Source organism: Bos mutus, chromosome 17 (assembly GCF_027580195.1).
Source record: "Bos mutus isolate GX-2022 chromosome 17, NWIPB_WYAK_1.1, whole genome shotgun sequence".
Lineage (NCBI taxonomy): Eukaryota > Metazoa > Chordata > Mammalia > Artiodactyla > Bovidae > Bos > Bos mutus.
In genome coordinates, this window is record NC_091633.1 from 2,264,076 (window position 1) to 2,286,641 (window position 22,566).

At 45.9% G+C, this 22,566-nt stretch overlaps 1 protein-coding gene across 1 annotated transcript in view; it reads right to left on the bottom strand.

Annotated features, from left to right (window-relative positions):
• The window catches only part of SLC5A1 (solute carrier family 5 member 1), a 50,064-nt gene that overhangs the window by 23,630 nt on the left and 3,868 nt on the right, over positions 1-22,566 (bottom strand). Inside the window, exons 3-5 of the mRNA XM_005908504.2 lie at positions 4,735-4,839; positions 3,820-3,879; positions 2,336-2,440 (exon numbers count right to left, since the gene is read on the bottom strand). Coding sequence (XP_005908566.1) covers positions 2,336-2,440; positions 3,820-3,879; positions 4,735-4,839 — 270 coding nt within the window. The remainder of the gene's footprint in view (positions 1-2,335; positions 2,441-3,819; positions 3,880-4,734; positions 4,840-22,566) is intronic.

Genomic DNA, 22,566 nt, shown 5'->3' on the forward strand with positions numbered 1-22,566 from the left:
TACTCTTATGAGGACTTGAGATGGAAGAAGTCAAGGCCCTATTGGAGACTAAATAAAAAGATTGGCACAAAACAAAAGGCAGAGGTCATCCTTCATATGCATTTTTCAAGGGATCACTGGCTCTGGGCATTGGGTGGACATTGGACAAGGCCTCCAGTAAGCAGCCCCAGAAATCACGCAGAAAGGGTGCAAGTTTCTTCAGTCACGTCTGACTCTTTGTGACCTTCTGGACTGTAGATCACTCAGCTCCTCTGTCCATGGGATTCTCTAGGAAAGAGTACTGGAGTGGGTTGCCATATTCTCCTCCAGGGAATCTTCCCAATCTATATCTCTTACGTCTCCTGCATTGGCAGGCAGGCTCTTTACCACTAGTACCACCTAGGAAGCCCATAGTCCATACTAAGTACTATTCAAAAGTAAAATTCAGAAGAAGCCAAGTGCTGAGGAGAGGATGGACTCCATCAGGATCTGAGCTGAGGGAGGCTGCCCCTCAGGTACCTGTGGGCTCCCACATCCAGGAGGTTTAATCAGTAACCTGAACTATAGGTGAGGCGACTGGGAAGGCAGACAGAGAGGCTGAGCCCTGAGCTTATTTATATGACCGCTGCTACATTGCTCCAAGGGCGAAGCTCAGCCAGCAGACTTTCCCCCACCTGAACTGTGGACTTGGAGAAGGTTGGCTTCCAAGAAAGGGAATGCTGGTGCCCCCCTCTACATGCTCACTAGACAGGTGCCACCTCACAAGCTGAATCAGGGAGCAAGGAGCGGTCCCCATCAGCTTCTACAGGTGCCAGGGTCACCTCTGCACCCTTCTGCTTACATTCCTTTCCTCCTCTCGCCCTGCCCTCCCCTCCCTCAGGAAGCCTGATTTCTCCACCCCTCCCAGCAACTCCCAGTCCAGTCTATACACACCAGTCTCTAAGGAAATAAGACTGAAATGCCCGGGGTTTTCATCTTGTAACTAAAAACTACCCTGAAGGAAGGGAGGAAAAAGTGAAGGAGTGGAATCACACAGGCACCAGTCAAGGGTAGCAGCCCCTGATGTCAGGAAGCTGGGGAGGGAGAGAACAGTGAGGCTGGGTGTCAGTCCCAACTCCAATCAAAGCCCTACGGGCCCAATTCCTGAGCCCATGTTCCCACTGAGACCATTCAGTCAGGACATTTGCTTCAATGGTTCTGGGAGAACCGATGTCCAAAGAATGCAAAAGAATGAACTTGGACTCTACTTCACATCATGGATCAAATGATGTGGATCAAATACCTCAATGTAAGAGCTAAGACTATAAAACTCTTAGGAACAAACATAGCATTCAACCTTCATGATCTTGGATTTGGCGATGGATTCTTAGAAATGAAACCAAAAGCACGAGCGAAAAAAGAAAAAACATAAATTGGACTTCATCAAGATTTAAAACTTTTATGCATCAGAGGACACTAAAGTGAAAAGACAACCCACAGAATGGGAGAAAATATTTGCAAATCATATATCAGATAAGGGTAAGTTATTCAGAATATATAAAGAACAATTTCAATGCAACAACAATAAGACAACCCAATCAAAAAAAAGCATAAGAATGTAAGAGGTAATAATATAAAACAGAAAAATAATTGTGGTAGTCTGCAAATATATATATACATATATATGTATTTCCTCTAGAGAAAGAAAACAGTCAAATGCCAAGTGTAAATTTCATGTGAACCCTAATTCAAGCAAATTAACTGAAACAAGACATTTTTCAGATAATCAGGAAAATCTGAATATGGACCAGGTGTTAAACTACCTAAAATAAGAAATTACTATAAATTTTGTTAAGCATGATAACAGCGTAATGGTTATGTGTTTTCAAAAGTTAAAGGTGCATTCCAAAGAATCTACAGTGAAATGACATGATGTCTGGCATTTGACTTAAAATTCTACTGGAGAAAAAAGGGTGGAAAGGAAGAGATGAACCAAGAATGGCAAAATGTTGTTCACTGTGAAAGCCAAGTGACAAGACTAGGTCCAGATTCTGACCCTGACAGGGTATAGAGGCTTACAGCTTTATGTCAGGGCCAGCCCTCAGGTATCCATTACTTCCTTTTAATCTTCTACTAAGAACAGCTTTCACTGAACCTTCTCCAACCACTGATGTCTTCAACCTTCCCCACAGTAAGGAGGTCTGTGTGTTCACTCCTTGATGTGTGAAATAGGACTTTACCCTCAGAAGCAAGAAGGCCTAAGGGACCGAGTTAATAGCAACACAGCACTACCCTTTGTGCGCCAGCATCTGCTGAGGAGCAAGAGTGGGCAGGTTCTGAGCCAGCCAGCGCCCAGCACCCGGGGCGGGGGACTCACCGAGATCTTGGTGAAAATGTACAGCACCAGGGACAGGACTGACAGGTAGACCTGGATCCGCTGGCCTCCAAATCGCTTCCGCAGGTACTCTGGCATCGTCACCACCTGTACGGACGGAAGGGCGGTCACTGCCAGCCTAGGTGATCAGAAGGCCCAGAGCAAGCAGAGCAGGGCATCCACTCTGGCGTCAGAGGTGTGACCCTGCTGGTCAGAGAAGTCTGAGAGGTGTCCAGGTGTCCCTGTCCTCCAGCCACTTGCTCATCTCAATTCCACACGCCCGACCACTGCAGAGGCAACTTGGTATCATCCCAGGACATAGTAGGTGCCCAATAAACAATGTTTTAATGAACACATGACTGCATATAACCAAGAAGACAGATCCTTGCCTTGAAGGAGGGAGGGATAGATAAATAGATAGGTGTGCATCTGTGCTCGGTCATGTCCAACTATTTTTGGACCCCATGGACTATAGCCCCCTAAGGCTCCTCCGTCCGTGGGATTTTCCAGGCAAGAATACTGGAGCAGGTGGCCATTTCCTCCTCCAAGGGCTCTTCCTGACCCAGGAATTAAACCCGCATGTCCTGCATCGCAGGTGGGTTCTTTACCACAGTGCCACTGGGAAGCCCCTAAATAGATAGTCTTATACAGAGCACCTACTGTAAACAAGATGCCATAACCACGGCGGGACCTTTTCAGTCACTGAAACGAGATGGCCAGGCCGGGTGCACGCTTCGCCCTGCTCTGCGCAGAAGCCTTGCCAAGGGCCGTGGCTGCAGACCAGCTCAGCTGCTCTCCCAGCTCCTGTCTGCAAATTCCAACCACACTCTGTCTCGTGTCCTCAACCCTGAGCCTGCCGTCTCCTGGAATCAGACGTGTGTCACCAACAGTCCATGAGCCTCCAGGAGAGAGACGCATGGTCTACCTGCGCTTCCTCTTTACTGCTTTCAGCTTCCAAGGCACGGATATCAGGTAGTAGATGCTCATTACATCTCACTGGATGCATGATTCTAAAGCTGTCTCATGTAAAATGCCAGAGGTTTAGTCAAGAGACTGAACACGCTATTTGGTAGATAAGCGCCAGCTGCATGCTCAGCAAACAAGGACTGCCGATGTTTGTAAACGAAAAGAAACTATGGTTCTTTTTCTCGTGCTGCTTCCCTTCCGGGGGCAGAGGCAGACGGTTATGTATCGTGAGCAATGCATGGCAGTACCTTGCAAGTATTCATTCACCCAGTGTGAGGGAATGTGACAAGTTAGGTGCTGAATAGACTGAGACTGCTTAGGACCGCTTCCTAGAGGGGCAAGTCGTGGCCAAGTGGATCTATTTAATGCCTCTGAGAGCAGTTGGGAACCTTATAGCCCAGCAAAGAGCCAAGTCATAGGCTCTTGTCCCAAAGTCTCCTCTGCTTTCCAGGAGGACCAGTTCACACAAATGCTTGCCAGCAGGAAAATACATCTTACCGAATCACAGAGCAGATACTTACCCCCGCCTTAATGTAAATGGGGACAAACACCCAGCCCAGCACAACCACCAAAATCAGGGCCTAAAACCGAAAAGGAGGGGGAGTCAGACCAGGAGGAGACTTAGCCACGCTGCTGCCTGCAGGGCCTAAGGCTGCTCCAGAACAACCACCTGGCATTTTCTCTTTGAGCTCTAGGGACATCTTCCCAAGGGATATCAGTGACTGACGGAGGCCTGTGATGCCTGATGAGCCCATGGGAACAATAGTTGGGCAACCGTGGACAGGGACCCGGGCAGCTACCCACTGGTATCACAGTCCCTTCGGCCTTCTCCCTGGTTTACAGGAGTAAGATACCATTTACAAAGCTTTTAAAAATAATAATAATAATATTGGAAATCTGGTGGTAAGTATTTCCAAACCTCTAAAGTGGTTAAAAGGGTACGAGAGGGCTTGGCTTTTTTTAATTTAGTTTTAATTGGAGGATAATTGCTTTACAATGTTGTGTTGGTTTCTGCCGTACAACAACATGAATCAGCCATAAGTATACATATATCCTCTCCCTCTTGAACCTCCCCCACCACATCCCATCGCTCAAGGCCATTGCAGAGCACCAGGCTGAGCTCCCTATGCTTTATAGCAGCTTCCCACTAGCTATCTATTTTACACATGGTAATGTATATACGTCAGTGCTACACTCTCAATTTGCCCCACCCTTTTAAAAGGAGAAAGAAACACTAACGCCATCACGTCAGTGATCTCTCATGGTGGAAGAGGAGCAGGACTCTGGGGGCCTGAAACTGAGCCCCTCCACCCCTGCACTGCAATGTGGCCCCGGGAGGTTCTCTAACATCTAGAGCGTCTCTGAGTGTAAACTGAGCTGGCCGACTACTGAAGCTGCTTCCAGCACCAGGACACAGTGTCTCTAGAGTTACTCACATTCCATTCAAAGCCCCCAGTGGCAATTCCTGCAGCTGCTCCAGTCCCCGCCAGTCCCACGAAGTGGCCGCTTCCAATGTTACTGGCAAACAGAGAGGCTCCAATCTGGAAACACAAAAAGTTCAGGTGAGGACTCTGTGCTTCACCAGGACACTCAAGGCCAGACCAAAGATAGAAGAGACACGGCAACCAAGAGAAGGATAAGAAAGAGCAGAAGCCGGCCAGGAACCTGACTGCTAGAGTCTGCTGGGACCACTGGTTCAGAAGGTGAATGTGGGGACTTGGGTAATGGTGAAGATAAAAAGGGGAGGACTGGTGGAGCCGTGGGATGTATCCCCAGATGAGATCTCTGTGAGACCTTTGTGAGCCCAATGCTCAACAGTTAAGGAGGTCTGGTATGCCCCACAGCCTGTCAGGCCTCCTCTGGGTCTCCTCAGAGGCTGGGCATGCAGGTGCAGGGCCTCCGCCATTCATCTCAGTGGTCTCCAGCACTGCTGACTGGGGACCTTGACCAATTCAGGCTCTCAGGAAATGGGGACAGTTTCGTTGAAAGAAATCATTTAAAAGGAAGCCTCTGGACCTCAGATCACTAGCTACTTGTCAAAGAAGGCAAGGGGTAGGGCCAGTAATTTCCAAGTGACTCCTAGCTGTTACATTCTGTAATCCCATTAGCTCCCAAGTTATAAGGAATGCTACTAGTAATAATACTGTCTAAGGTGCTCAGTTGCTCAGTCATGTCTGACTCTTTGTGACCCCATGGACTGTAGCTCACTAGGCTCCTCTGTCCATGAAATTTTCCAGACAAAAATACTGGAGTGGGTTGCCATTTCCTCCTCCAGGGGATCTTCTCAACCCAGGGATTGAATTCATATCTCCTGTGTCTCCTGCACTGCAGGAGAATTTCTTTACCACTGAGTCACCAGGGAAACCCAATATCTCTCTAAATTTATATATATATATTTGGTCTTATTGCAAGGCTTGTGGGATCTTAGTTCCCCCACCAGAGATCGAACCTGAGCCCCCAGCAGTGAAAGCATGGAGTTGTCACCACTGGGTGGCCAGGGAATTCCTTCAATATAGTATTTTTACTTTTTATAAAGATCTCAAAGACCCCATATATATATGTACAAAACACTGCATTTTTCAAAGGTATAATATATCTAATAATATAGGCTAGAAGGCAAATTGGAAGGGTGTGTATTAAATACCCAAGAGTGGAAGCCTGGGAGAGGAAAGGAGAATGGGACTGTGACTAGGAGATGAAGGAGGAAGAATCAGGGGAAACGAGAGAGGGATTTGCACTGACTGATCATGATACTGTACCATCGACTCAACTGCATCTGAGATCCAAGAGAACTCCAAAAAGTTCTAGAGTTTTTCTATATCCAGGAAGAGAAGGCAGAGCAACATTTGAAAAGCACCACACTAGTATTAATATAATTATCTCCAATCTTGCTGAGCAATGCAGGGAGGCTCTATTTGTCTAAAAATCCCTAAGATGGTTTAAGTCTGGAACAAAACACATATTTCCCAAAAGGCAGATTATTGTTCCAAGGAACTGTCCTAACTCTCCCTCAATATATGATTTATAGCTGATATGCTTAGTGTCATATGCCAAGTCAGAGGAGAGGGTCTGGAGGTCTCCAGAATGATGAGAAGATGATGGTGTAAGTGGCTTCATTCATTCATTCCACAAATGTTAATTAGCACCTATTCAGTATGTCAAGCTCTATTCTAGACACTGGGGATTCCTCTATGAAAAGCACTGACAAAAAACAAAAAAGAAAAAGAGAGATCAGTGCTGTGAAGAGAATAGAAAAGCGTGATAGAGTGATCCTCTGTGGGGTGTCTAAACTGAGATCAAAATGATAAAAGAAGTTGACCACGCTGAGATCAGAGGGAAAACATCCCAGCAAAGATCACCCCTCTGGCCAAGTAGGAAGGTCATCGTGGTTGGAAAGCAGAAAGAAGGCCAGAGTGGCTGGGTGGAGTGAGATGAGGTTGGAAAGCTGGGAGGGGTCCATCACGTAGGTCCAAGTGGGTCGCAGTAGGCGTGTGGATTTTGCTCTGTGATGGGAAGCCACTGGAGGGTTTCAAGCAGGGGAGGGACAGGATCTAACCTGTTTTCAAGGCTTTCCCTCAAGCGTGTGGAGAGTGTAGTGCTGGGAGCAAAAGAGAAAACAGAAATGTGCAAGAGGCAATTGCTGCTTGTAGATGAGAAGGGACAGTGGCTTGGTCTCTGCTGGTGGCAGTTGAGACAAAGACAAGCATAGACATTGGAGTACATTTCAGAAACAAAGTTGATGATCCTTGTTGATGGATCAGATGTAGGAGACTGGAGAGAGGGGTCATCAAAGATAATGCCTAGAATCAGGACTTCAGTGGTGGGTATCATTCACTGAGAAAGGAAACTGTGTACTTTAATTATTGCAGCTTAAGAACTTTAATCTTTTGTTGCCCATACTTTAAAGTGTGTTGAACAACATATGCTTACTTGCCTTAGTTAAAAAGATATGACCCAGTAAACTCTGCATAAAGAAGTTAATTACCGGGGACTTCCCTGGTGGTCCAGCAGTTAAGGATCCGCCTTCCAGTGCAGGGGACACAGGTTCTGTCCTTGGCCAGAGAACTAAAGCCCTCACATGCCACTACTCCTGAGCCCACACGCAATGAGAAGATCCCAAATGCCACAACGAAGACCCAACAGCCAAAAACAAAAATCATAAATTAAGTAATTAATAAAAAAGAAGTAAATTACCATTGCCTCTGATCATAAATTGAATTCCATGATGTGAAAATTCTATTGCTTCACATTACATTTTGTCCTCATTAAACAAACATTAAAATACTTTGTGAGGCTAAAAAGAAAAAGAAAAGGAAAGAGGAGGAGGGGAAGGAGAAACTGAGAGGAAAGCTGGCTGTTTAAGCACATCCACCTCCTCCTCAAAGCTTGGTGGGAATAACAGTCCACCTTTAATCAGAATTCCCTTCTGCGTGTAGCCTGCCTGTCATGATCCATCATCTTTTTTTTTTCATCTATCATTTCTCAATAAATGATTAAGCCTAATGTTGTATGATTAAGGGCATAATTATCAGTAATGATTAACTGCATTAGATTAACCTTAAGTTTAAGAAGTCCTCTCCAAGATCTTCCCAAAAGGAGACAGTGGACTTTAAGCAGTTGTAGGCTTTCCTGGGGCAGTCTGCACCGTTTGATGGAGTGGCGGCCAGGGGAGCTCTGGGGATGTTGGTCCAGGTTCAGTTCATTTCTATCATGGTCATCACTGTTCTCCAGTCGTTCACCTTGGCCTCATCTGAACTCCCACCCATCACCACAGGACCTGCACTGAATCATTTACACCTGACTCTGCCTTCACAATGGCACTGGCACCCAGCACCTTTCACATAGTCCTTGTACAGGCTGTCATTATCTCCCAGTTTTTCTTTAAAAAAAAATTTTTTTTTTAATGTATTGGCTGTGCCAGGTGTCAACACTCAGGCTCCTCGATCTTCGTTGTGGCACGCTAAATCTTTAGTTTCGGCATGAGAACTCTTAGTTGCGGCACATGGGATCTAGTTCCCTGAACAGGGGTTGTTGTTGTTCAGTTGCTAAGTCATGTCTGACTCTTAGCAATCCCGTGGGCTGAAGGATGCCAGGCTTCCTTGTCCTTCACCATCTCCCAGAGTTTGCTCAGACTCATGTCCATTGAGTCAGTGATGCTATCTAATCATCTCATCCTCTGCCACCCTCTTCTCCTTTTGCCTTCTATCTTTCCCGGCATCAGGGTCTTTTCCAATGAGTTCTTTGCATCAGGTGGCCAAGTATTGGAGCCTCAGCTTCAGTATCAGTCCTTCCAATGAATATTCAGGGTCAGTTTCCTTTAGGATTAATTGGCTTGATCTCCTTGCAGGGGACAGGAGTTGTGCCTACCCTCAAATCTTCTCCAGGCTAAGCTTTGTCTTCTCATGTGTCTGCTCCTCAAGAGCCACCTTTGTCGCCCTCTCTGCCGCCCGCAGCCCCAGTTGTGACCCCAGAAGGGCTTCAGACCTGAATAGACCGGTCCAGACATGACTGGACTGAATAGCCAGCCTAAGCAGGCTACCCTTAGTGACTTCACATCTGTTTTTGACATCATGTGGTCTCAGGTATTCTTTCAAACCTGCCGCTCAGCACCGGGTTCTTGGCAGCGCTGAGGACAAAGCCAGTGCCTCTGATTCCCATCACTGTCGGAGACTCTGCCTCTAAATTATCTGGACCATTTAACAGAAAAGGATTTCTTCTCAGTGCAATTTAGATTCCTGATAATGTGCAATTATCAATACAGTGGCTCTATCACTTAAAATTCGTTCCTTCAATCCCTCCAGGATTTGGCACAAATTTGATGTCTTCCCATGAGCCTTCTCTAAAAGGACAACTACCGAAACCGCAAGGAAAACATCTGGCCAAATTCATTTCTCTATACCAGCGACAGTCAGTCCCCTACATACGAACCTTCAAGTTGGGAACTTTCAAAGACGCCAACGTGTGTACCAGCCCCTGCACGCCAGCTGTTGTACTACTGTACTTTTCAAGGTGTGTGTGTGCTTAGTCACACAGTCATGTCTGACTCTGTGCAACCCCAAGGACCGTAGCCTGCCAGGCTCCTCTGTCCAGGGATTTCCCAGGCAAGAATACCAGAGGGGGTTGCCCTTTCCTTCTCCAAGGGATCTTCCTGACCCAGGAACTGAACCCACGTCTCCTACATTGGCATGCAGATTTTTTACCACTGAGCCACCTGGGAAGCCCTTTCAAGGTTCTGTACTGTAAGATTAGAAGTGTTTTCTTTATTTTTTGCATTCGTTTTTTATGTATATATTATTTCTGTGAAAAGTATTATAAACCTATTAAAATACAGTACTATACAGTTGAGTGTGTTAGTTGAGTACCTAGGCTCACTTACTTACTGCATTAATGTCAGGAGTTGGAAGCTAGCAGGAACTACATCTATCTCTCAAACCAAAGGAAAACATCAATCCATCTAACGATCATTCCTTCAGTGTTCAGCCCTAGGGCTCCCTGAACCAATGCTACTCACAGAGTGCCCTTTGGGCCTGGAGCATTGGCTTCACCCAGGTGCTCAGGAGAACTACAAAAGTTCAGTCCGCACCCCAGACCCACTGGGAATCAGAGGAGTAAGTGTGGTTCTTATACACAGTAAAGCTAGAGAAGCCTGCCCTAGACCGTACTGAAAGTCGCTATTCCTTCTTAAACTTGTTTTGACCTCTTTTTTGGGGAGTGGAAGTGCAATGACTAACTACAAACTTGGGATGCTGAGATGCGGAGGACAAAAAATTGGGGGTGAAAGAATCTCCTACTTACCTCTAGAGTTGTTTTGGGGTTTTTTTAGTAGTATTTTTATTTTAACACTTTCAGAGTTTTAATGGCCTATTACCATGGCACTCAGGCTACAAAGTGGGAGACACTGTCACTTCCCCGTAGGCCAAGATAACAGCACGTGAACTGGAACAAGCTTTGGCCAATCTCACTGGTGAAACCCTAGAACCGGCAGGCTCAGTTGAATAAAGACTTCCAGAGGACCCTCACACCATGGGAAAGTTATTGAGACATTTCAATGGAAATCTACACAAGCCACTCAAAGGCTCTTTGGGAAATTCTTCCACAAACACTTTGTCACCTCAAGAGATGGAGTCATAAGAGTTCCCAGAGGGTGATCTCAACCACCAGAGTCAATCAATAGTGCCAACTGGAGGGCTCTTCTTTCCTGCCATGGCAAGAAACTGGGAAGAGGACTTCCAGGCTCTCAGTGGCCTTTGTAAACTAGCCCCGTCCTTCTTCTCCAGTCCCAGTACCTCCCCCCTGCCCCACCCACCTCCACCTCTAATGCCTTCCAAGTCCTCTGCACTCCAGTTAAATCACACAGACCCAGCCTCCTAGACATACTCGGGAGGCTTTCCTGCCTCCTGCTTCTGTTTGCACCATTTCCTTCTGTTTGGAATTCCCTCTCCATCAAGTTTTACCTGCAAAAACACAACCCCCGTGTTCAAAGAGAATCCCAGTCCTATCTCTCTGCTGACACCATCCAGAGCCAGGCTCTTCCTCCCCTGACATTGCCCCGCGTGTTGCCTGTTGCACTTTCCCGATGCCTATTAGGCCCCATTTTGGTAACTGCTTCTGTATAAGTGCTGTTCCCCAAACATCCTCTATTTCTTGAAGAGCATTCTTAGCACAGGACCTTCCTTGCACGTGGCAAGCACTCTGTAAAAGCCTGCTGAGTGAGCATGTGGGTGGGTGAGTGACAGCAAACCCTTGGAGCCTCCTCTTGGGGAAACAGCAGGAACCAAGTGACCAAATGCCCCCGTGTTGCGTTGATTCTCACTGGCTGCATGACATCAGGATTCTTAATGGGGACATGCCAAGGATGGCTCTCTTCTGAGGAAGAGACAATAAACCTGTCCTGCCAGGCCCACAAAGAGCCCATAAAAACAGTGGGGCTCACTAGAGACTATGAACTGCTCTGAGATGTCAATAGGGTGACCTGTAAGCTTAGTGTTGGTAAAAACAAGACCTCAAGGAGGGGTCCAACCTTGTGTGCATCTGCATCACACTTGTGTTTCCAATTCCTCCCTCATCCTTTGGGGAACTGATCTAATCTAAATTAACATCTCGATTCCCTAGTAAAGAGTCTTTCAACAGGGGAGGTTTGAGAAGGTTTAATCTTTGACCCTCACCATCTCTTAGGGATGACATTTCCTGGTTGGGGACAGAAGAGAAGGTGGGGTTCCTACATTCAGGCTATTTCATTTCTTAGGGCTCTGGTAAATATTTAGACACAGGCCTTCTCAAGAGTCATCATAATCTCTGTTTACTCTACGTCAACTCACATTCCCCATAGACAAAGGTGGCCTTTCATTTCTTATCTTCATGAACTCTCTCTTTGTCCCAGGAACCAAACAAGTGTGAAATCAGGAAACCACTGCCAAAGCTGTCATCTTCCCAGAGGCTGTAGGTGGGTGAGGTCTTCTGCTGGCACTTACAGGTCAAGGAGGCTGGACCTATAAGAGGTCAATAAGTCCTCTCCCAAACTCAGACAAACTCATCCTTGGGATCATGGACAACCCAGGGCCCCTCACCTGAAGGGCCTGATCAGGATGCATGATCTCTCCCCTACGCTGGTCCCCCTTCAGTTCCCAAGTACCCCAAGTTCCTCCCCACCTCAGGCCTTTGACCATTCTGTTCCTTCTGCTTGGATTGCTCTTTCCCCAATCTTCACATGGCTGTCTCCTTCTCATCCGTCAGAGCTCAATGTAAAAACGGCCTTCCCTGATCCTCTTGTGTAGGTTAAGACTCAAAACACTGCCTTATTACCACTCACCACTATTTGTAATTTTAGATACATTTTGTAAGAAGTTGTGTCACACGCACACATAAATATATACCAGGACCTAACACAGATGTGACACATAGAAGCTAATCAACATGCAAATGTAGGATGAAATCACAGCAATGCAAATATAAGTAATTGGTTGAATTCATACTTTAACAAGGAGGATTTGGAGATGAGACACAAGGATAAGGGGGATGATAAGGGATAATGATGATGATGATAAGAATGGCCAACCTGGGTCACACTAACAGTATACTATTCTAAGAGATTTACATGTATTAACTAACTCAGTCCTCAAAACAACTCTGTGATGTAGGCGCTATGATCTCTATTTTGAAGTTGAGAAAACTGAAGCAGGAGAGGGTAAGTAACTCACCCTAGGCCACAGAGATAGGAATGGATGGAGCTGGGGTTCAAACCAAGGCAGCCTGGTTCTTAATCCCAACTCCAAATCACCCCCCTAACATAAAGCTTACCCAAAAAGAAACAGCCTCAAAATGAGCCATGTCACTGGCAGACAGGGAAAGCCCAGATACATTCCTAACTTGACTGATCCAAAGACTCCATGTTGGCTGATAGCTTCAGCACTCTTCTGACTTCCACCAACAAGCGACATCGATCATAGGTTACTTTTCCCTTTCTCTGTCGGCGGAAGTACTAAGGTGTTAAAGAATGCTGGGAAGGCAGCCAGAGGCAGAGGAGAAGCCAAGAGCTTAGGTACAAACTAGAGGACAGGAACTTGGCTACCCTCCAGGCAGCCGAGGCCTTGGAACACAAAGAATACGTTGGGGGTGTGACCACCTGCATGGGAATCAGAGAAACTCCTCTGAGGAGACTAACAAGCCTTGAAGAATGGGAGGGAAATGGGTCCAGAAAAGAGAGAGGGAGAGAGAAGGATGAGGGGGAGAGCGAGAGAAAGGAGGAGGAGGAGGCGAGCAGAGGGGAGGAAGAGGAGGAGGAGGAGGTGAGCAGAGGGGAGGAAGAGGAGGAGAAGGAAGAGAAGAAAGAGGAGGAGGAGGAAGAGAGAGAACAGGTTCTTCAAGAGCTAAGCAGACACTGACAGGGCAGGCAAAAAACTCTTACCAGGAAGGCAACACAGATATGCAGGAACTGACAAGTTCTGCAAAATCTTGACTCAAACTGAGAGAAACTACATGTCTGAAATAACAAGGAAGCATGGTCACACCAGATTTTACCACAGGGTCCTGTATGGGCTAAAATCGGGCACTCTGATTAGGGCCAGGCTCGGTTTTCCAGTTTTACCACTAAAACTGAGCCTAAAAAAAAATATCCTAAAGGAAAAAAATGAGGTGTACATAGGAACAGAAATGTGGAGCACTGCTGGAGGCAGGTTTTCACTTGGACCTCCTGAATTCTTAACACTGCCTACATGAGCAATCACTGCGCCAGAGGAGAATGTAGGCTGAGGGCTCAGGTGACGTCAGCAAAGGGATCCAGCCTGAGGGCCTGGGGACACAGCTCTCTTCCCCCTCTCATTCTTTCAATTCAGTACATACTGGACACAAGGCCCTGGACTAGGTGTTGGAACAGATTTTTTTTTTTAATGATTAAGAAAAATACAGGCTCAGCTCTGAGATAAATGAAAGCACACACAGCTTTATGCAATCAGCAGGAAGAGAGGGCTGCCTGGAGACTCGGCAGTCACCTCCACCCAGGCTTATGAAGGTCAAGTGCCTGTCTGTCTCCCATCTCACATTTTCCCGACCTTGCTCCCCACGCGAGCTCTCTGCTTCTCCTGTGTCCATTCACTTCACTCCTGCTTTTCCTCACTCCTGAGTTCCCACCTAGGTCTCAGGCCTACCAGTCTCTTCCCAGCGGCCACTCCTAAGTGGCTGACCTTTGATTTGATCCCTAGGTTTTAGACTTAGCAACAAAATCAGATACATTTCACTCAAAAGAGTTTAAGAAGAGGAGAAGGCAATAGCAACCCACTCCAGTACTCTTGCATGGACAATCCCATGGACAGAGGAGCCTGGTAGGCTGCAGTCCATGGGGTTGCACAGAGTCGGACACAACTAAGGCGACTTAGTAGCAGCAGCAGCAGCAGCAGCATGTAGTTACAAGCATAATGTAGATGGATTCTAAACTACATATCATGTGTAATTCATAAATGAGATTATCCTTACATAAAGAAATGATCCTCTTAAGTGTAGAATTAATGGACTTTTAGATATGCAGATGACACCACCCTTATGGCAGAAAGTGAAGAGGAACTAAAAAGCCTCTTGATCAAAGTGAAAAAGTTAGCTTAAAGCTCAACATTCAGAAAATGAAGATCATGGCATCTGGTCCCATCACTTCATGGGAAATAGATGGGGAAACAGTGGAAACAGTGTCAGACTTTATTTTTGGGGGCTCCAAAATCACTGTACATGGTGATTGCAGCCATGAAATTAAAAGATACTTACTCCTTGGAAGGAAAGATATGAGCAACCTAGACAGCATATTAAAAAGTAGAGACATTACTTTGCCAACAAAGGTCCGTCTAGTCAAGGCTATGGATTTTCCAGTGGTCATGTATGGATGTGAGAGTTGGACTGTGAAGAAAGCTGAGAGCCAAAGAATTGATGCTTTTGAACTGTGGCGTTGGAGAAGTCTCTTGAGAGTCCCTTGGACTGCAAGGAGATCCAACCAGTCCATTCTAAAGGAGATCAGTCCTGGGTGTTCATTGGAAGGACTGATGCTAAAGCTGAAACTCCAATACTTTGGCCACCTCATGCGAAGAGTTGACTCATTGGAAAAGACTCTGATGCTGGTAGGGATTGGGGGCAGGAGGAGAAGGGGACGACAGAGGATGAGATGGCTGGATGGCATCACCGAGTTGATGGACAAGAGTTTGGGTGAACTCCGGGAGCTGGTGATGGACAGGGAGGCCTGGCGTGCTGCAGTTCATGGGGTCACAAAGAGTCGGACACGACTGAGCGACTGAGCTGAACTGAACTGACACAATATCCTTTCTGTGTTGGTGCTTGTATTTAAGACTGTAAATCTTACCAGCTTTTGCACAGTTAATGTCTCTATTAGACTCTTAAAAAGTATCTTCTATGGTTAATAAAATGTAAAGACTGCAACTGCTATTATGCTAGCTTTCATTCTTACATATTTTCACAGGGAACCTGCTTTAATGAATTTATTTTGAGAAGTTTTAAATCAAATTCTATGTCAGGATTTTACATTAATGTCCAATAGGTGGTTAGATTTGTTCAATGTTAAAATAGGTATTATGGTAACTTCTTCATCTGTTAAATTACTAATTTAAAGTATAACATGTTTTTTTATTAAGAGAAACTAACTTATAGAGAAGTTTGGCTGAGAATAGACAACTGTTAAGGCCTTTTGTTGTACAGAATGCTGTGCTTTAATAAATCATGATATTGTAATAGGAAAAAAAAAGAGTTTAAGAAGTATGAGAAGCTGTCCTCTTCTCTCAGAAAATTTCCATCAGGGTCTCTGGTCAAACATAAATGAAAGAATGTCTTGGTTTTCAGATAAACCTGTAGACCATGCCTATGCTGCTGCTGCTAAGCCGCTTCAGTCGTGTCTGACTCTGTGCGACCCCAGAGACAGCAGCCCACCAGGCTCCCCTGTCCCTGGGATTCTCCAGGCAAGAACACTGGAGTGGGTTGCCATTTCCTTCTCCAATGCATGAAAGTGAAAAGTGAAAGTGAAAAGTGAAAGTGAAGTCGCTCAGTCGTGTCCGACTCCTAGCGACCCCATGGACTGCAGCCTACCAGGCTCCTCCATCCATGGGATTTTCCAGGCAAGAGTACTGGAGTGGGGTGCCATTGCCTTCTCCGGACCATGCCTATAGATCTCATAAATTTCCATCTCAAAGAATAAGGAGAAAGAGACCTGAGCAACCAGAAGAACATGGAGAACCCTAGCTCTATTCTTATCTTGTGGGAACGTGGGCAACTCATGGGGTTAATCGTCATTCTTGCTGGATGGCTGAGGATTCAATCAGATAAGTAACTGAAGAAAGAACAAGAGCTAAACCTGAGAGTTTATCATACACCAGATTCTATTCTGAGACTGAATGTGCATCTTCACAACAACCTCAAGTAAGTACTGTTTCTCTGTTATAAGAAAACAAATGTAAGTCACCAAGGTATTCAGTAACTCAAACAGGGTCACACAGCTAGTGAGGGGCAGAGGCTGAATTTGAACCCAAGCAGCCTGACTTCAGAGCCCAGGCCTGAATAAGAGGTCAACAAACTAGAGCCTGTGGGCCAAATCTGGCCCTCTGCCTGTTTTATAAATAAAGCTTTATTGGAACACAGCCATGCTCACCCATCTTATTGTCCATGGCTGCTTTCATGCTACAACAGCAAGGTTAAGTAGTTGTGACAGAGATTGTATAGCCTCCAGAAATATTTACTCTCTGGGCCTCTGCAAAGAAAGTTTGTCAACTTGTGACCTAAACCACTGTGATATACTCCTCTCTGATGATTCTCAAATAGTAAAGGAAGGAAAGAAACTATGGCTATTGAGAGACACACAGCCACCCTATCTCCACTGGTGATGGACTGGCTAGGATGATGGTTCCTTCCTCTGTGGTGTGGAATCTCAGCATTTCAGTACTGTCAAGGCTTTGAGATCTTGATCTTACTATCTCCCACATAGAGGAGACTCTCTGAGACTCAGAGAAGCTAATGATTGGCCTGATAATAAATCTACACTACGCTAAGTCACTTCAGTCGTGTCCAACTCTGTGTGACCCCATAGACGGTAGCCTACCAGGCTCCTCCGTCCCTGGGATTCTCCAGGCAAGAACACTGGAGTGCGTTGCCATTTCCCTCTCCAATGCATGAAAGTGAAAAGTGAAAGTGAAGTCGCTCAGTCGTGTCCGACTCTCAGCGACCCCATGGACTGTAGCCTACCAGGCTCCTCCGTCCATGGGATTTTCCAGGCAAGAGTACTGGAGTGGGGTGCCATTGCCTTCTCCGGATAATAAATCTAGGACAAGGCAAATCCTCCAGCTCCTTGTGAGATCGCCACTCCCTTTGGATACTAACTTCTGAAGTATTTGAAAATGCCTTGAGGGTTGTTAAAGGGTTGGCTCAGCCCTGTTGTGCCTGCTGCTCCATGGAGCTGGCTCTGCCAGTGGTTCTGGCTGGTTTAACCAAACTCTCCTCCAAAACAAAAGTTCTCTGTGGGGTTGTGTACATGGGGCTCTACCTCTCTGAGTAATTTCTGCTGCCACTAGCCAAGGCATGGGGAATTTCCCCTTCAAAGCTCACCTTCCTGGTTTCACATCTCCTACACCCTCAAAAAATCATTACAACACATCACCCAGTCAGTTGTTCATCAACACACCAAACCATGGTGCTATAGAAAAGGGGACTCCTGGCCCACAGTTACATAAGGTTTCATTTTACTCACGAGGTTTCGTGTTTCTCAGTGGGCTTGGCTTGCCTCAAGTGACTCACACTTCTGAGTCAAAGACCCTTGCCTGGCTATCTTTGTGAGCTAATTCCTCCTATAACGCAGCCCTGGAGTCCTTGCTCCTCCTCCAGGTGGTCCCTCACTTCTATCCCCTGGCCGAGCACAAACTCTCTCTCTCTCAGCCTCATTAACTTTTTAGGAATGGAATCTTTTTCCAGAGTGCCTGGACCTCCACCTGTTACAGATCACAACTGTACCATTCAAAGTCACCAAAACCCCCAGGTATACCCCCAAAAAACTGGTCTCTCCTCTGTCCAGTCTTCTTTCAGACTTTATGAGCTGATTCCCACTTGCTTTCCTTGTGGATGACTATCCAAGCCCTTGGGGTTTCAGGTATATCAGTCCAAGGTCAGTGCAAGTCCTCGCCTCCTAAACCCCCTGGGACTATTGTTCTGAAGCTTCTCTGCTTGCTCACCCTTGTTGCTGTTGTTTAGACACTAAGTTGTGTCCAACTTTTTTGCAACACCATGAACTGTAGCCTGCCAGCTCCTCTATCCATGGGATTTCCCAGGCAAGAATATTGGAGTGGGCTGCCATTCCCCTCTCCAGGGGATCTTCCCAGCCCAAGGATTGAACCCAGGTCTCATGAACTGCAAGTGGATCCTTTACCATCTGAACCACCAAAGAAGCTCAAAACATAGGTTGGGGGGTTGCTCACCCTACTACAGCACAAAGCAACAGAGCTAAAGGCAGATGAAGGGGACATAGGGTCCACGAGAGGCTGAGAGAGACATCAGCTCTGAGAGCCTGTGGTCCCTGCGATGTCCTCCTTGAGCCAGTACACTCGAGAACTGATATTCTGACAATACACTTACAGACTGATGACAGGTTTAAACCGACTTTGTATTTTAGTCCAAAGGGAAATTTAGAAGTACAGAAGTATATTTTTGATGCAATTTAAACTATTTTTCAAGTTTGAAAAGTACTTTGATTTGCATTTTCTTGCATGCTGTATTGTCCTTTCAAATGTGTACTGCAATAGTTTTAAATTCATTTTAAATTTTAGAATGGAAATCATCATTATTATTTTTCTTCTAAATTAGAGGTTTTTAAATTTCATAAGTTAGCAGAACATTGACCTCAAACAAAATCTTAGTAGAGTCCCCTCATATAAAGTATGAAAAAACCGGGTTGCTGGGAAGGAGAGCAAAAGCAGTCCCTGAAGCATCTCTGCAGCTTCCAGAGGTGTTAGTCGCTCAGTCGCGTCCAACTCTTTGTAGGCGGATTCTTTACCACCTGAGCCACCAGGGAAGCCCAAGGGTTGTAGTGAACATTCTTTTAAGGACTACTATCTTAGAATATAACCACACTTTGAAAGTGAAAAGTGAAAGTGTTTGTTGCTCAGTCATGTCCGACTCTTTGGGACCCCATGGGCTATAGCCCGCCAGGCTCCTCTGTCCACGGAATTCTCCAGGCAAGAATACTGGAGTTGGGTAGCCATTCCCTTCTCCAGGGGATGCTCCTGACCCAGGGATGAAATCTGGGTCTCCTACATTGCAGGTGGATTCTGTACCGTCTGAGCCATCAGGGAAGCCTATAACCACACTTGACTAAAACACCAACTATTGTAAGACATACCGTGTGGCACAAAGCTCGATGACATGCCACTGACTGTCAGACAGAGTCAGTCTCAGAGCTGTAAATATGTGGTCAATGTGTAGCTGGAATTATGATTTACAGTAGGTATAAATAAATTACATATAAATCGTGTTCATTTACTCATACAGTCAATGTGAAAGTTAAATTTAAGTGATGTGGCAGCAATGGCTTTATATAAATGCCAGTTTCCAGGTACTGGGCAGCTGACAAGTGCCAACTGAGGGGTCTGTCCTGAGTCTCCTAACCTTCCTTCCACATGTTAACATTTGCATTTACTGAGCCCCTGCCAAGCACAGTGCTGAGTGCTGTACATGCATACTCTCATTTAATCCTGACAAGAGTCCTCCACAGTAGGTATTATTCTCCTGCTCTATAGGAGAAACTGAAGCTCAGGGAAGTTCAGTGACTTGCCCAAAGTCATACAGCTAATACATGAAGCTGGTCAGATGGGCTGACTTCAAAGCCCGTGCTCATTCTACTCTAGAATTTTTTGGAATTAGAGCATTTTCAGAATCGAGAGGGACTTAGAGGTCACTGCATCCCCCTTCAAGAATCCCCTTGGGGTTTCCCTGGTGGCTCAGTGGTAAAAAATCTACCTACCAATGTAGGAGACACGGGTTCAATCCCTGATCATGGAGGATTCCACGTGCGTTGGAGCAGCTAAGCCCCTGTGCCACAACTACTGAGCCTGTGCTCTTGAGCCCAGGAACCACAACTCCTGAGCCCATATGCCCTAGAGCCCATGCTCTGCAACAAGAGAAGCAACTGCAACAAGAAGCCTGCAAATGCAACCAGAGAGTAGCCCCTGCTCGCCCCAACTAGAGAAAGCCTGTGCACAGCAGCAAAGACCAACACCACCAAAAATCAATAATTTTTTAAAAAATAGAGCTATCCAGACAGGTTAGATTTTTAATTTGTTGCCCATGGTTAATTTCCACAAAGAACCTTCTCCTAGAGCTCTGGGCTTCTTGCTGTTCTCTACGTTTAGGACTTTGAAGGAATCAAAAGGATTCCCCTATTTTAGCACTGGGAAGTGTAGAGTCTTAACCACTGGACCACCAGGGAAGCCCTTGAGAAGCTTTTTGTTAAGAATGCAGATTCTTGGAGCCTTCTTTCAAGGTGTTTTAATCTAGTGGATCTGGAATGAGGCCCGGGAATCTGTATTTTTTTAAGTACACCAGGTGACCCGGATACATGGGAAGTTCACAAACCTTTCATATAATCTCATGAAACCTTAGATACCATTGTTGAAAGAAGAAGAGTAAAATTTCAGCCTCATCAAGGAAGCAGGGAATTCTCCACAAAAGAGGAATGATGTCACATTGGTCAGAATAATCCAACACTGAGACAGGAATAAGGAAAACAACACCCACAGGAAACCCACATAAACCTCTGAACCTGACCTGTTTGGTCAGGGTGGGGCGGAGCCAATTCCTCTTATCAACCAACTCTCAACCCAGATCCAAACCCAAGTGTCATCAGAAGGAAGACATCAGTGGTTAAGATGTGATGTGTTCCCACGCCTAACCTAAAATGTCTATCTCCTAGGGTGGTTCTGCCCCATGCCTCTGCCTTCTCATCAGCTTCTCCAAGACCCAGGGAGTGGAAGCTAAGGCCTTATCCTAATGAATCAGCCCTAGAAAGTTTACATGAAGAGATACGAGTTTCCTGTTAAGGTGGGGGGAAGGAAGAAAAAAGAGGTCTGGATGCAAACCGAGGCTGTATGAACACATGGCAGGCTTACTGTTGAGGGTGCTGAAGCATTCAGCGGTGTGGGGTGCCAGTTTCCAAACAACTAGAGTAAACTTGAAAGTCCTACTCAGTTTTCTAATTCAGCAAATCTCAAGTCCACATCTCATGCCAGCCTCTGCTCTGAAGCCTGTAGAGCAGCAGTGTCCGACAGAACTCTCTAAAATGATGGAAATGTTCTAGATCCGCAGCATCCAGTATGGTGGCCACCATCCACATGTACCTATTAAGCACCTGAAGCATGGCTAGTGTGACTGAGGAAATAAATCTTCGATCTTATTTTAATTTCAATTTAAAAAGCCAATGTGGTTAGTGGCTACCATATTGGACACTGCAGTTCAACCTTGTCTTGAACTTGGTGGTCACAGCTTTTAGAAAAGCATCAAAGGCCAAAGCATGAGAAAATAAAATGTGTCATGAGAGACCACCACAAGGGGCCCCTACAGAAGTCAGCAGCTGCCCAGTGTTCTTGGCCACCTTAAAGATAAAGAGAAATGACTTCAGGGATAAAGCTAGCAACTGTGAAGATACTAATTTACTTACTTGCTTGTTTTGCATTTTGCTGGTGCAGTGTAGTATATGGCTCTTAACTCCCCAACCAGAGATCGAACCTGTACCCTCTGTTGTAGAAGCGTGGAGTCTTGACCACTAGACCGCCAGGCAAGTCCCAAGATGCTAATTATTAACTCCCATTTCCAAATAACTGATCAGAGGGCAGCTGCAGGAAGCGTCACGTTTTCCTCCTACCTTCCCTCTGTGCCGTGTGTTATGACAGTGACAGTCTGCTTTCTCACTTCTCGTCCTCCATAGCTGTCACTCTCTTCTCATTGTATGTACGCTTCATCAACCCCCCCCTTTCACCAGCCAGTCCTGCTTCTATCTTAGGCCCAAGGAATTGCACGATTTGGTCAATCTGGTCAACAGTAGTTTCGATGAGAACTCTGGATAGAACCGGTCATTGGGCTGACCTGATAACCCAGCAGAGCCCTGAGGTGACAGGATGGAAGGGCCCTCCCACTTTCTCTTCCACCTATGCATATGTCCTATGATTGGGATTCTTCTGCCCGTGTGCACATGTCAGGGAAAACACCACACATACATACAAAATACAAAATCCACCAAGAGATGAGGAGAACTGTGACTGGGGACAGTAGGGGCCCCTCCTCCAGCTACTCTTCAAGTATTTATTGAGAGCCTCCTGGGTATCAGGCCCTGTGTTAGGCTCCTGATGTAGACAGAGAAGTTCTCTCCTCTGTAGAACTTGAAGCAAAAAGAACTACTATTTACTGAGTTTTTACCCTATAAGAGGGTCTCCACTTCTCATAATCCCCCTAGAAGGTAAATATCATCACACCATCTTATAGAAACTGACATGGAAGCTCAGACGTGCCCAAGGTCACCCTGGGCTAGCTGCTCTTATTGCTCTTCCACACTGTCCTCCTTGTGAAGTCTTTCCTCTATTTATCCCTTGAAAAAAATGTCAAGCATTATTTCTTTAAAGCTTGTTCCCTTACCGCTGCAGATTAAGGCGAATTGGTGACCTGGTGAGAAGGTGATCCATTTTTCAGGATCAAAGGCAAGAAGAAAGAATCACCACCACCCAGAGCCAACAAGAAAGTGGGGAATATCATAG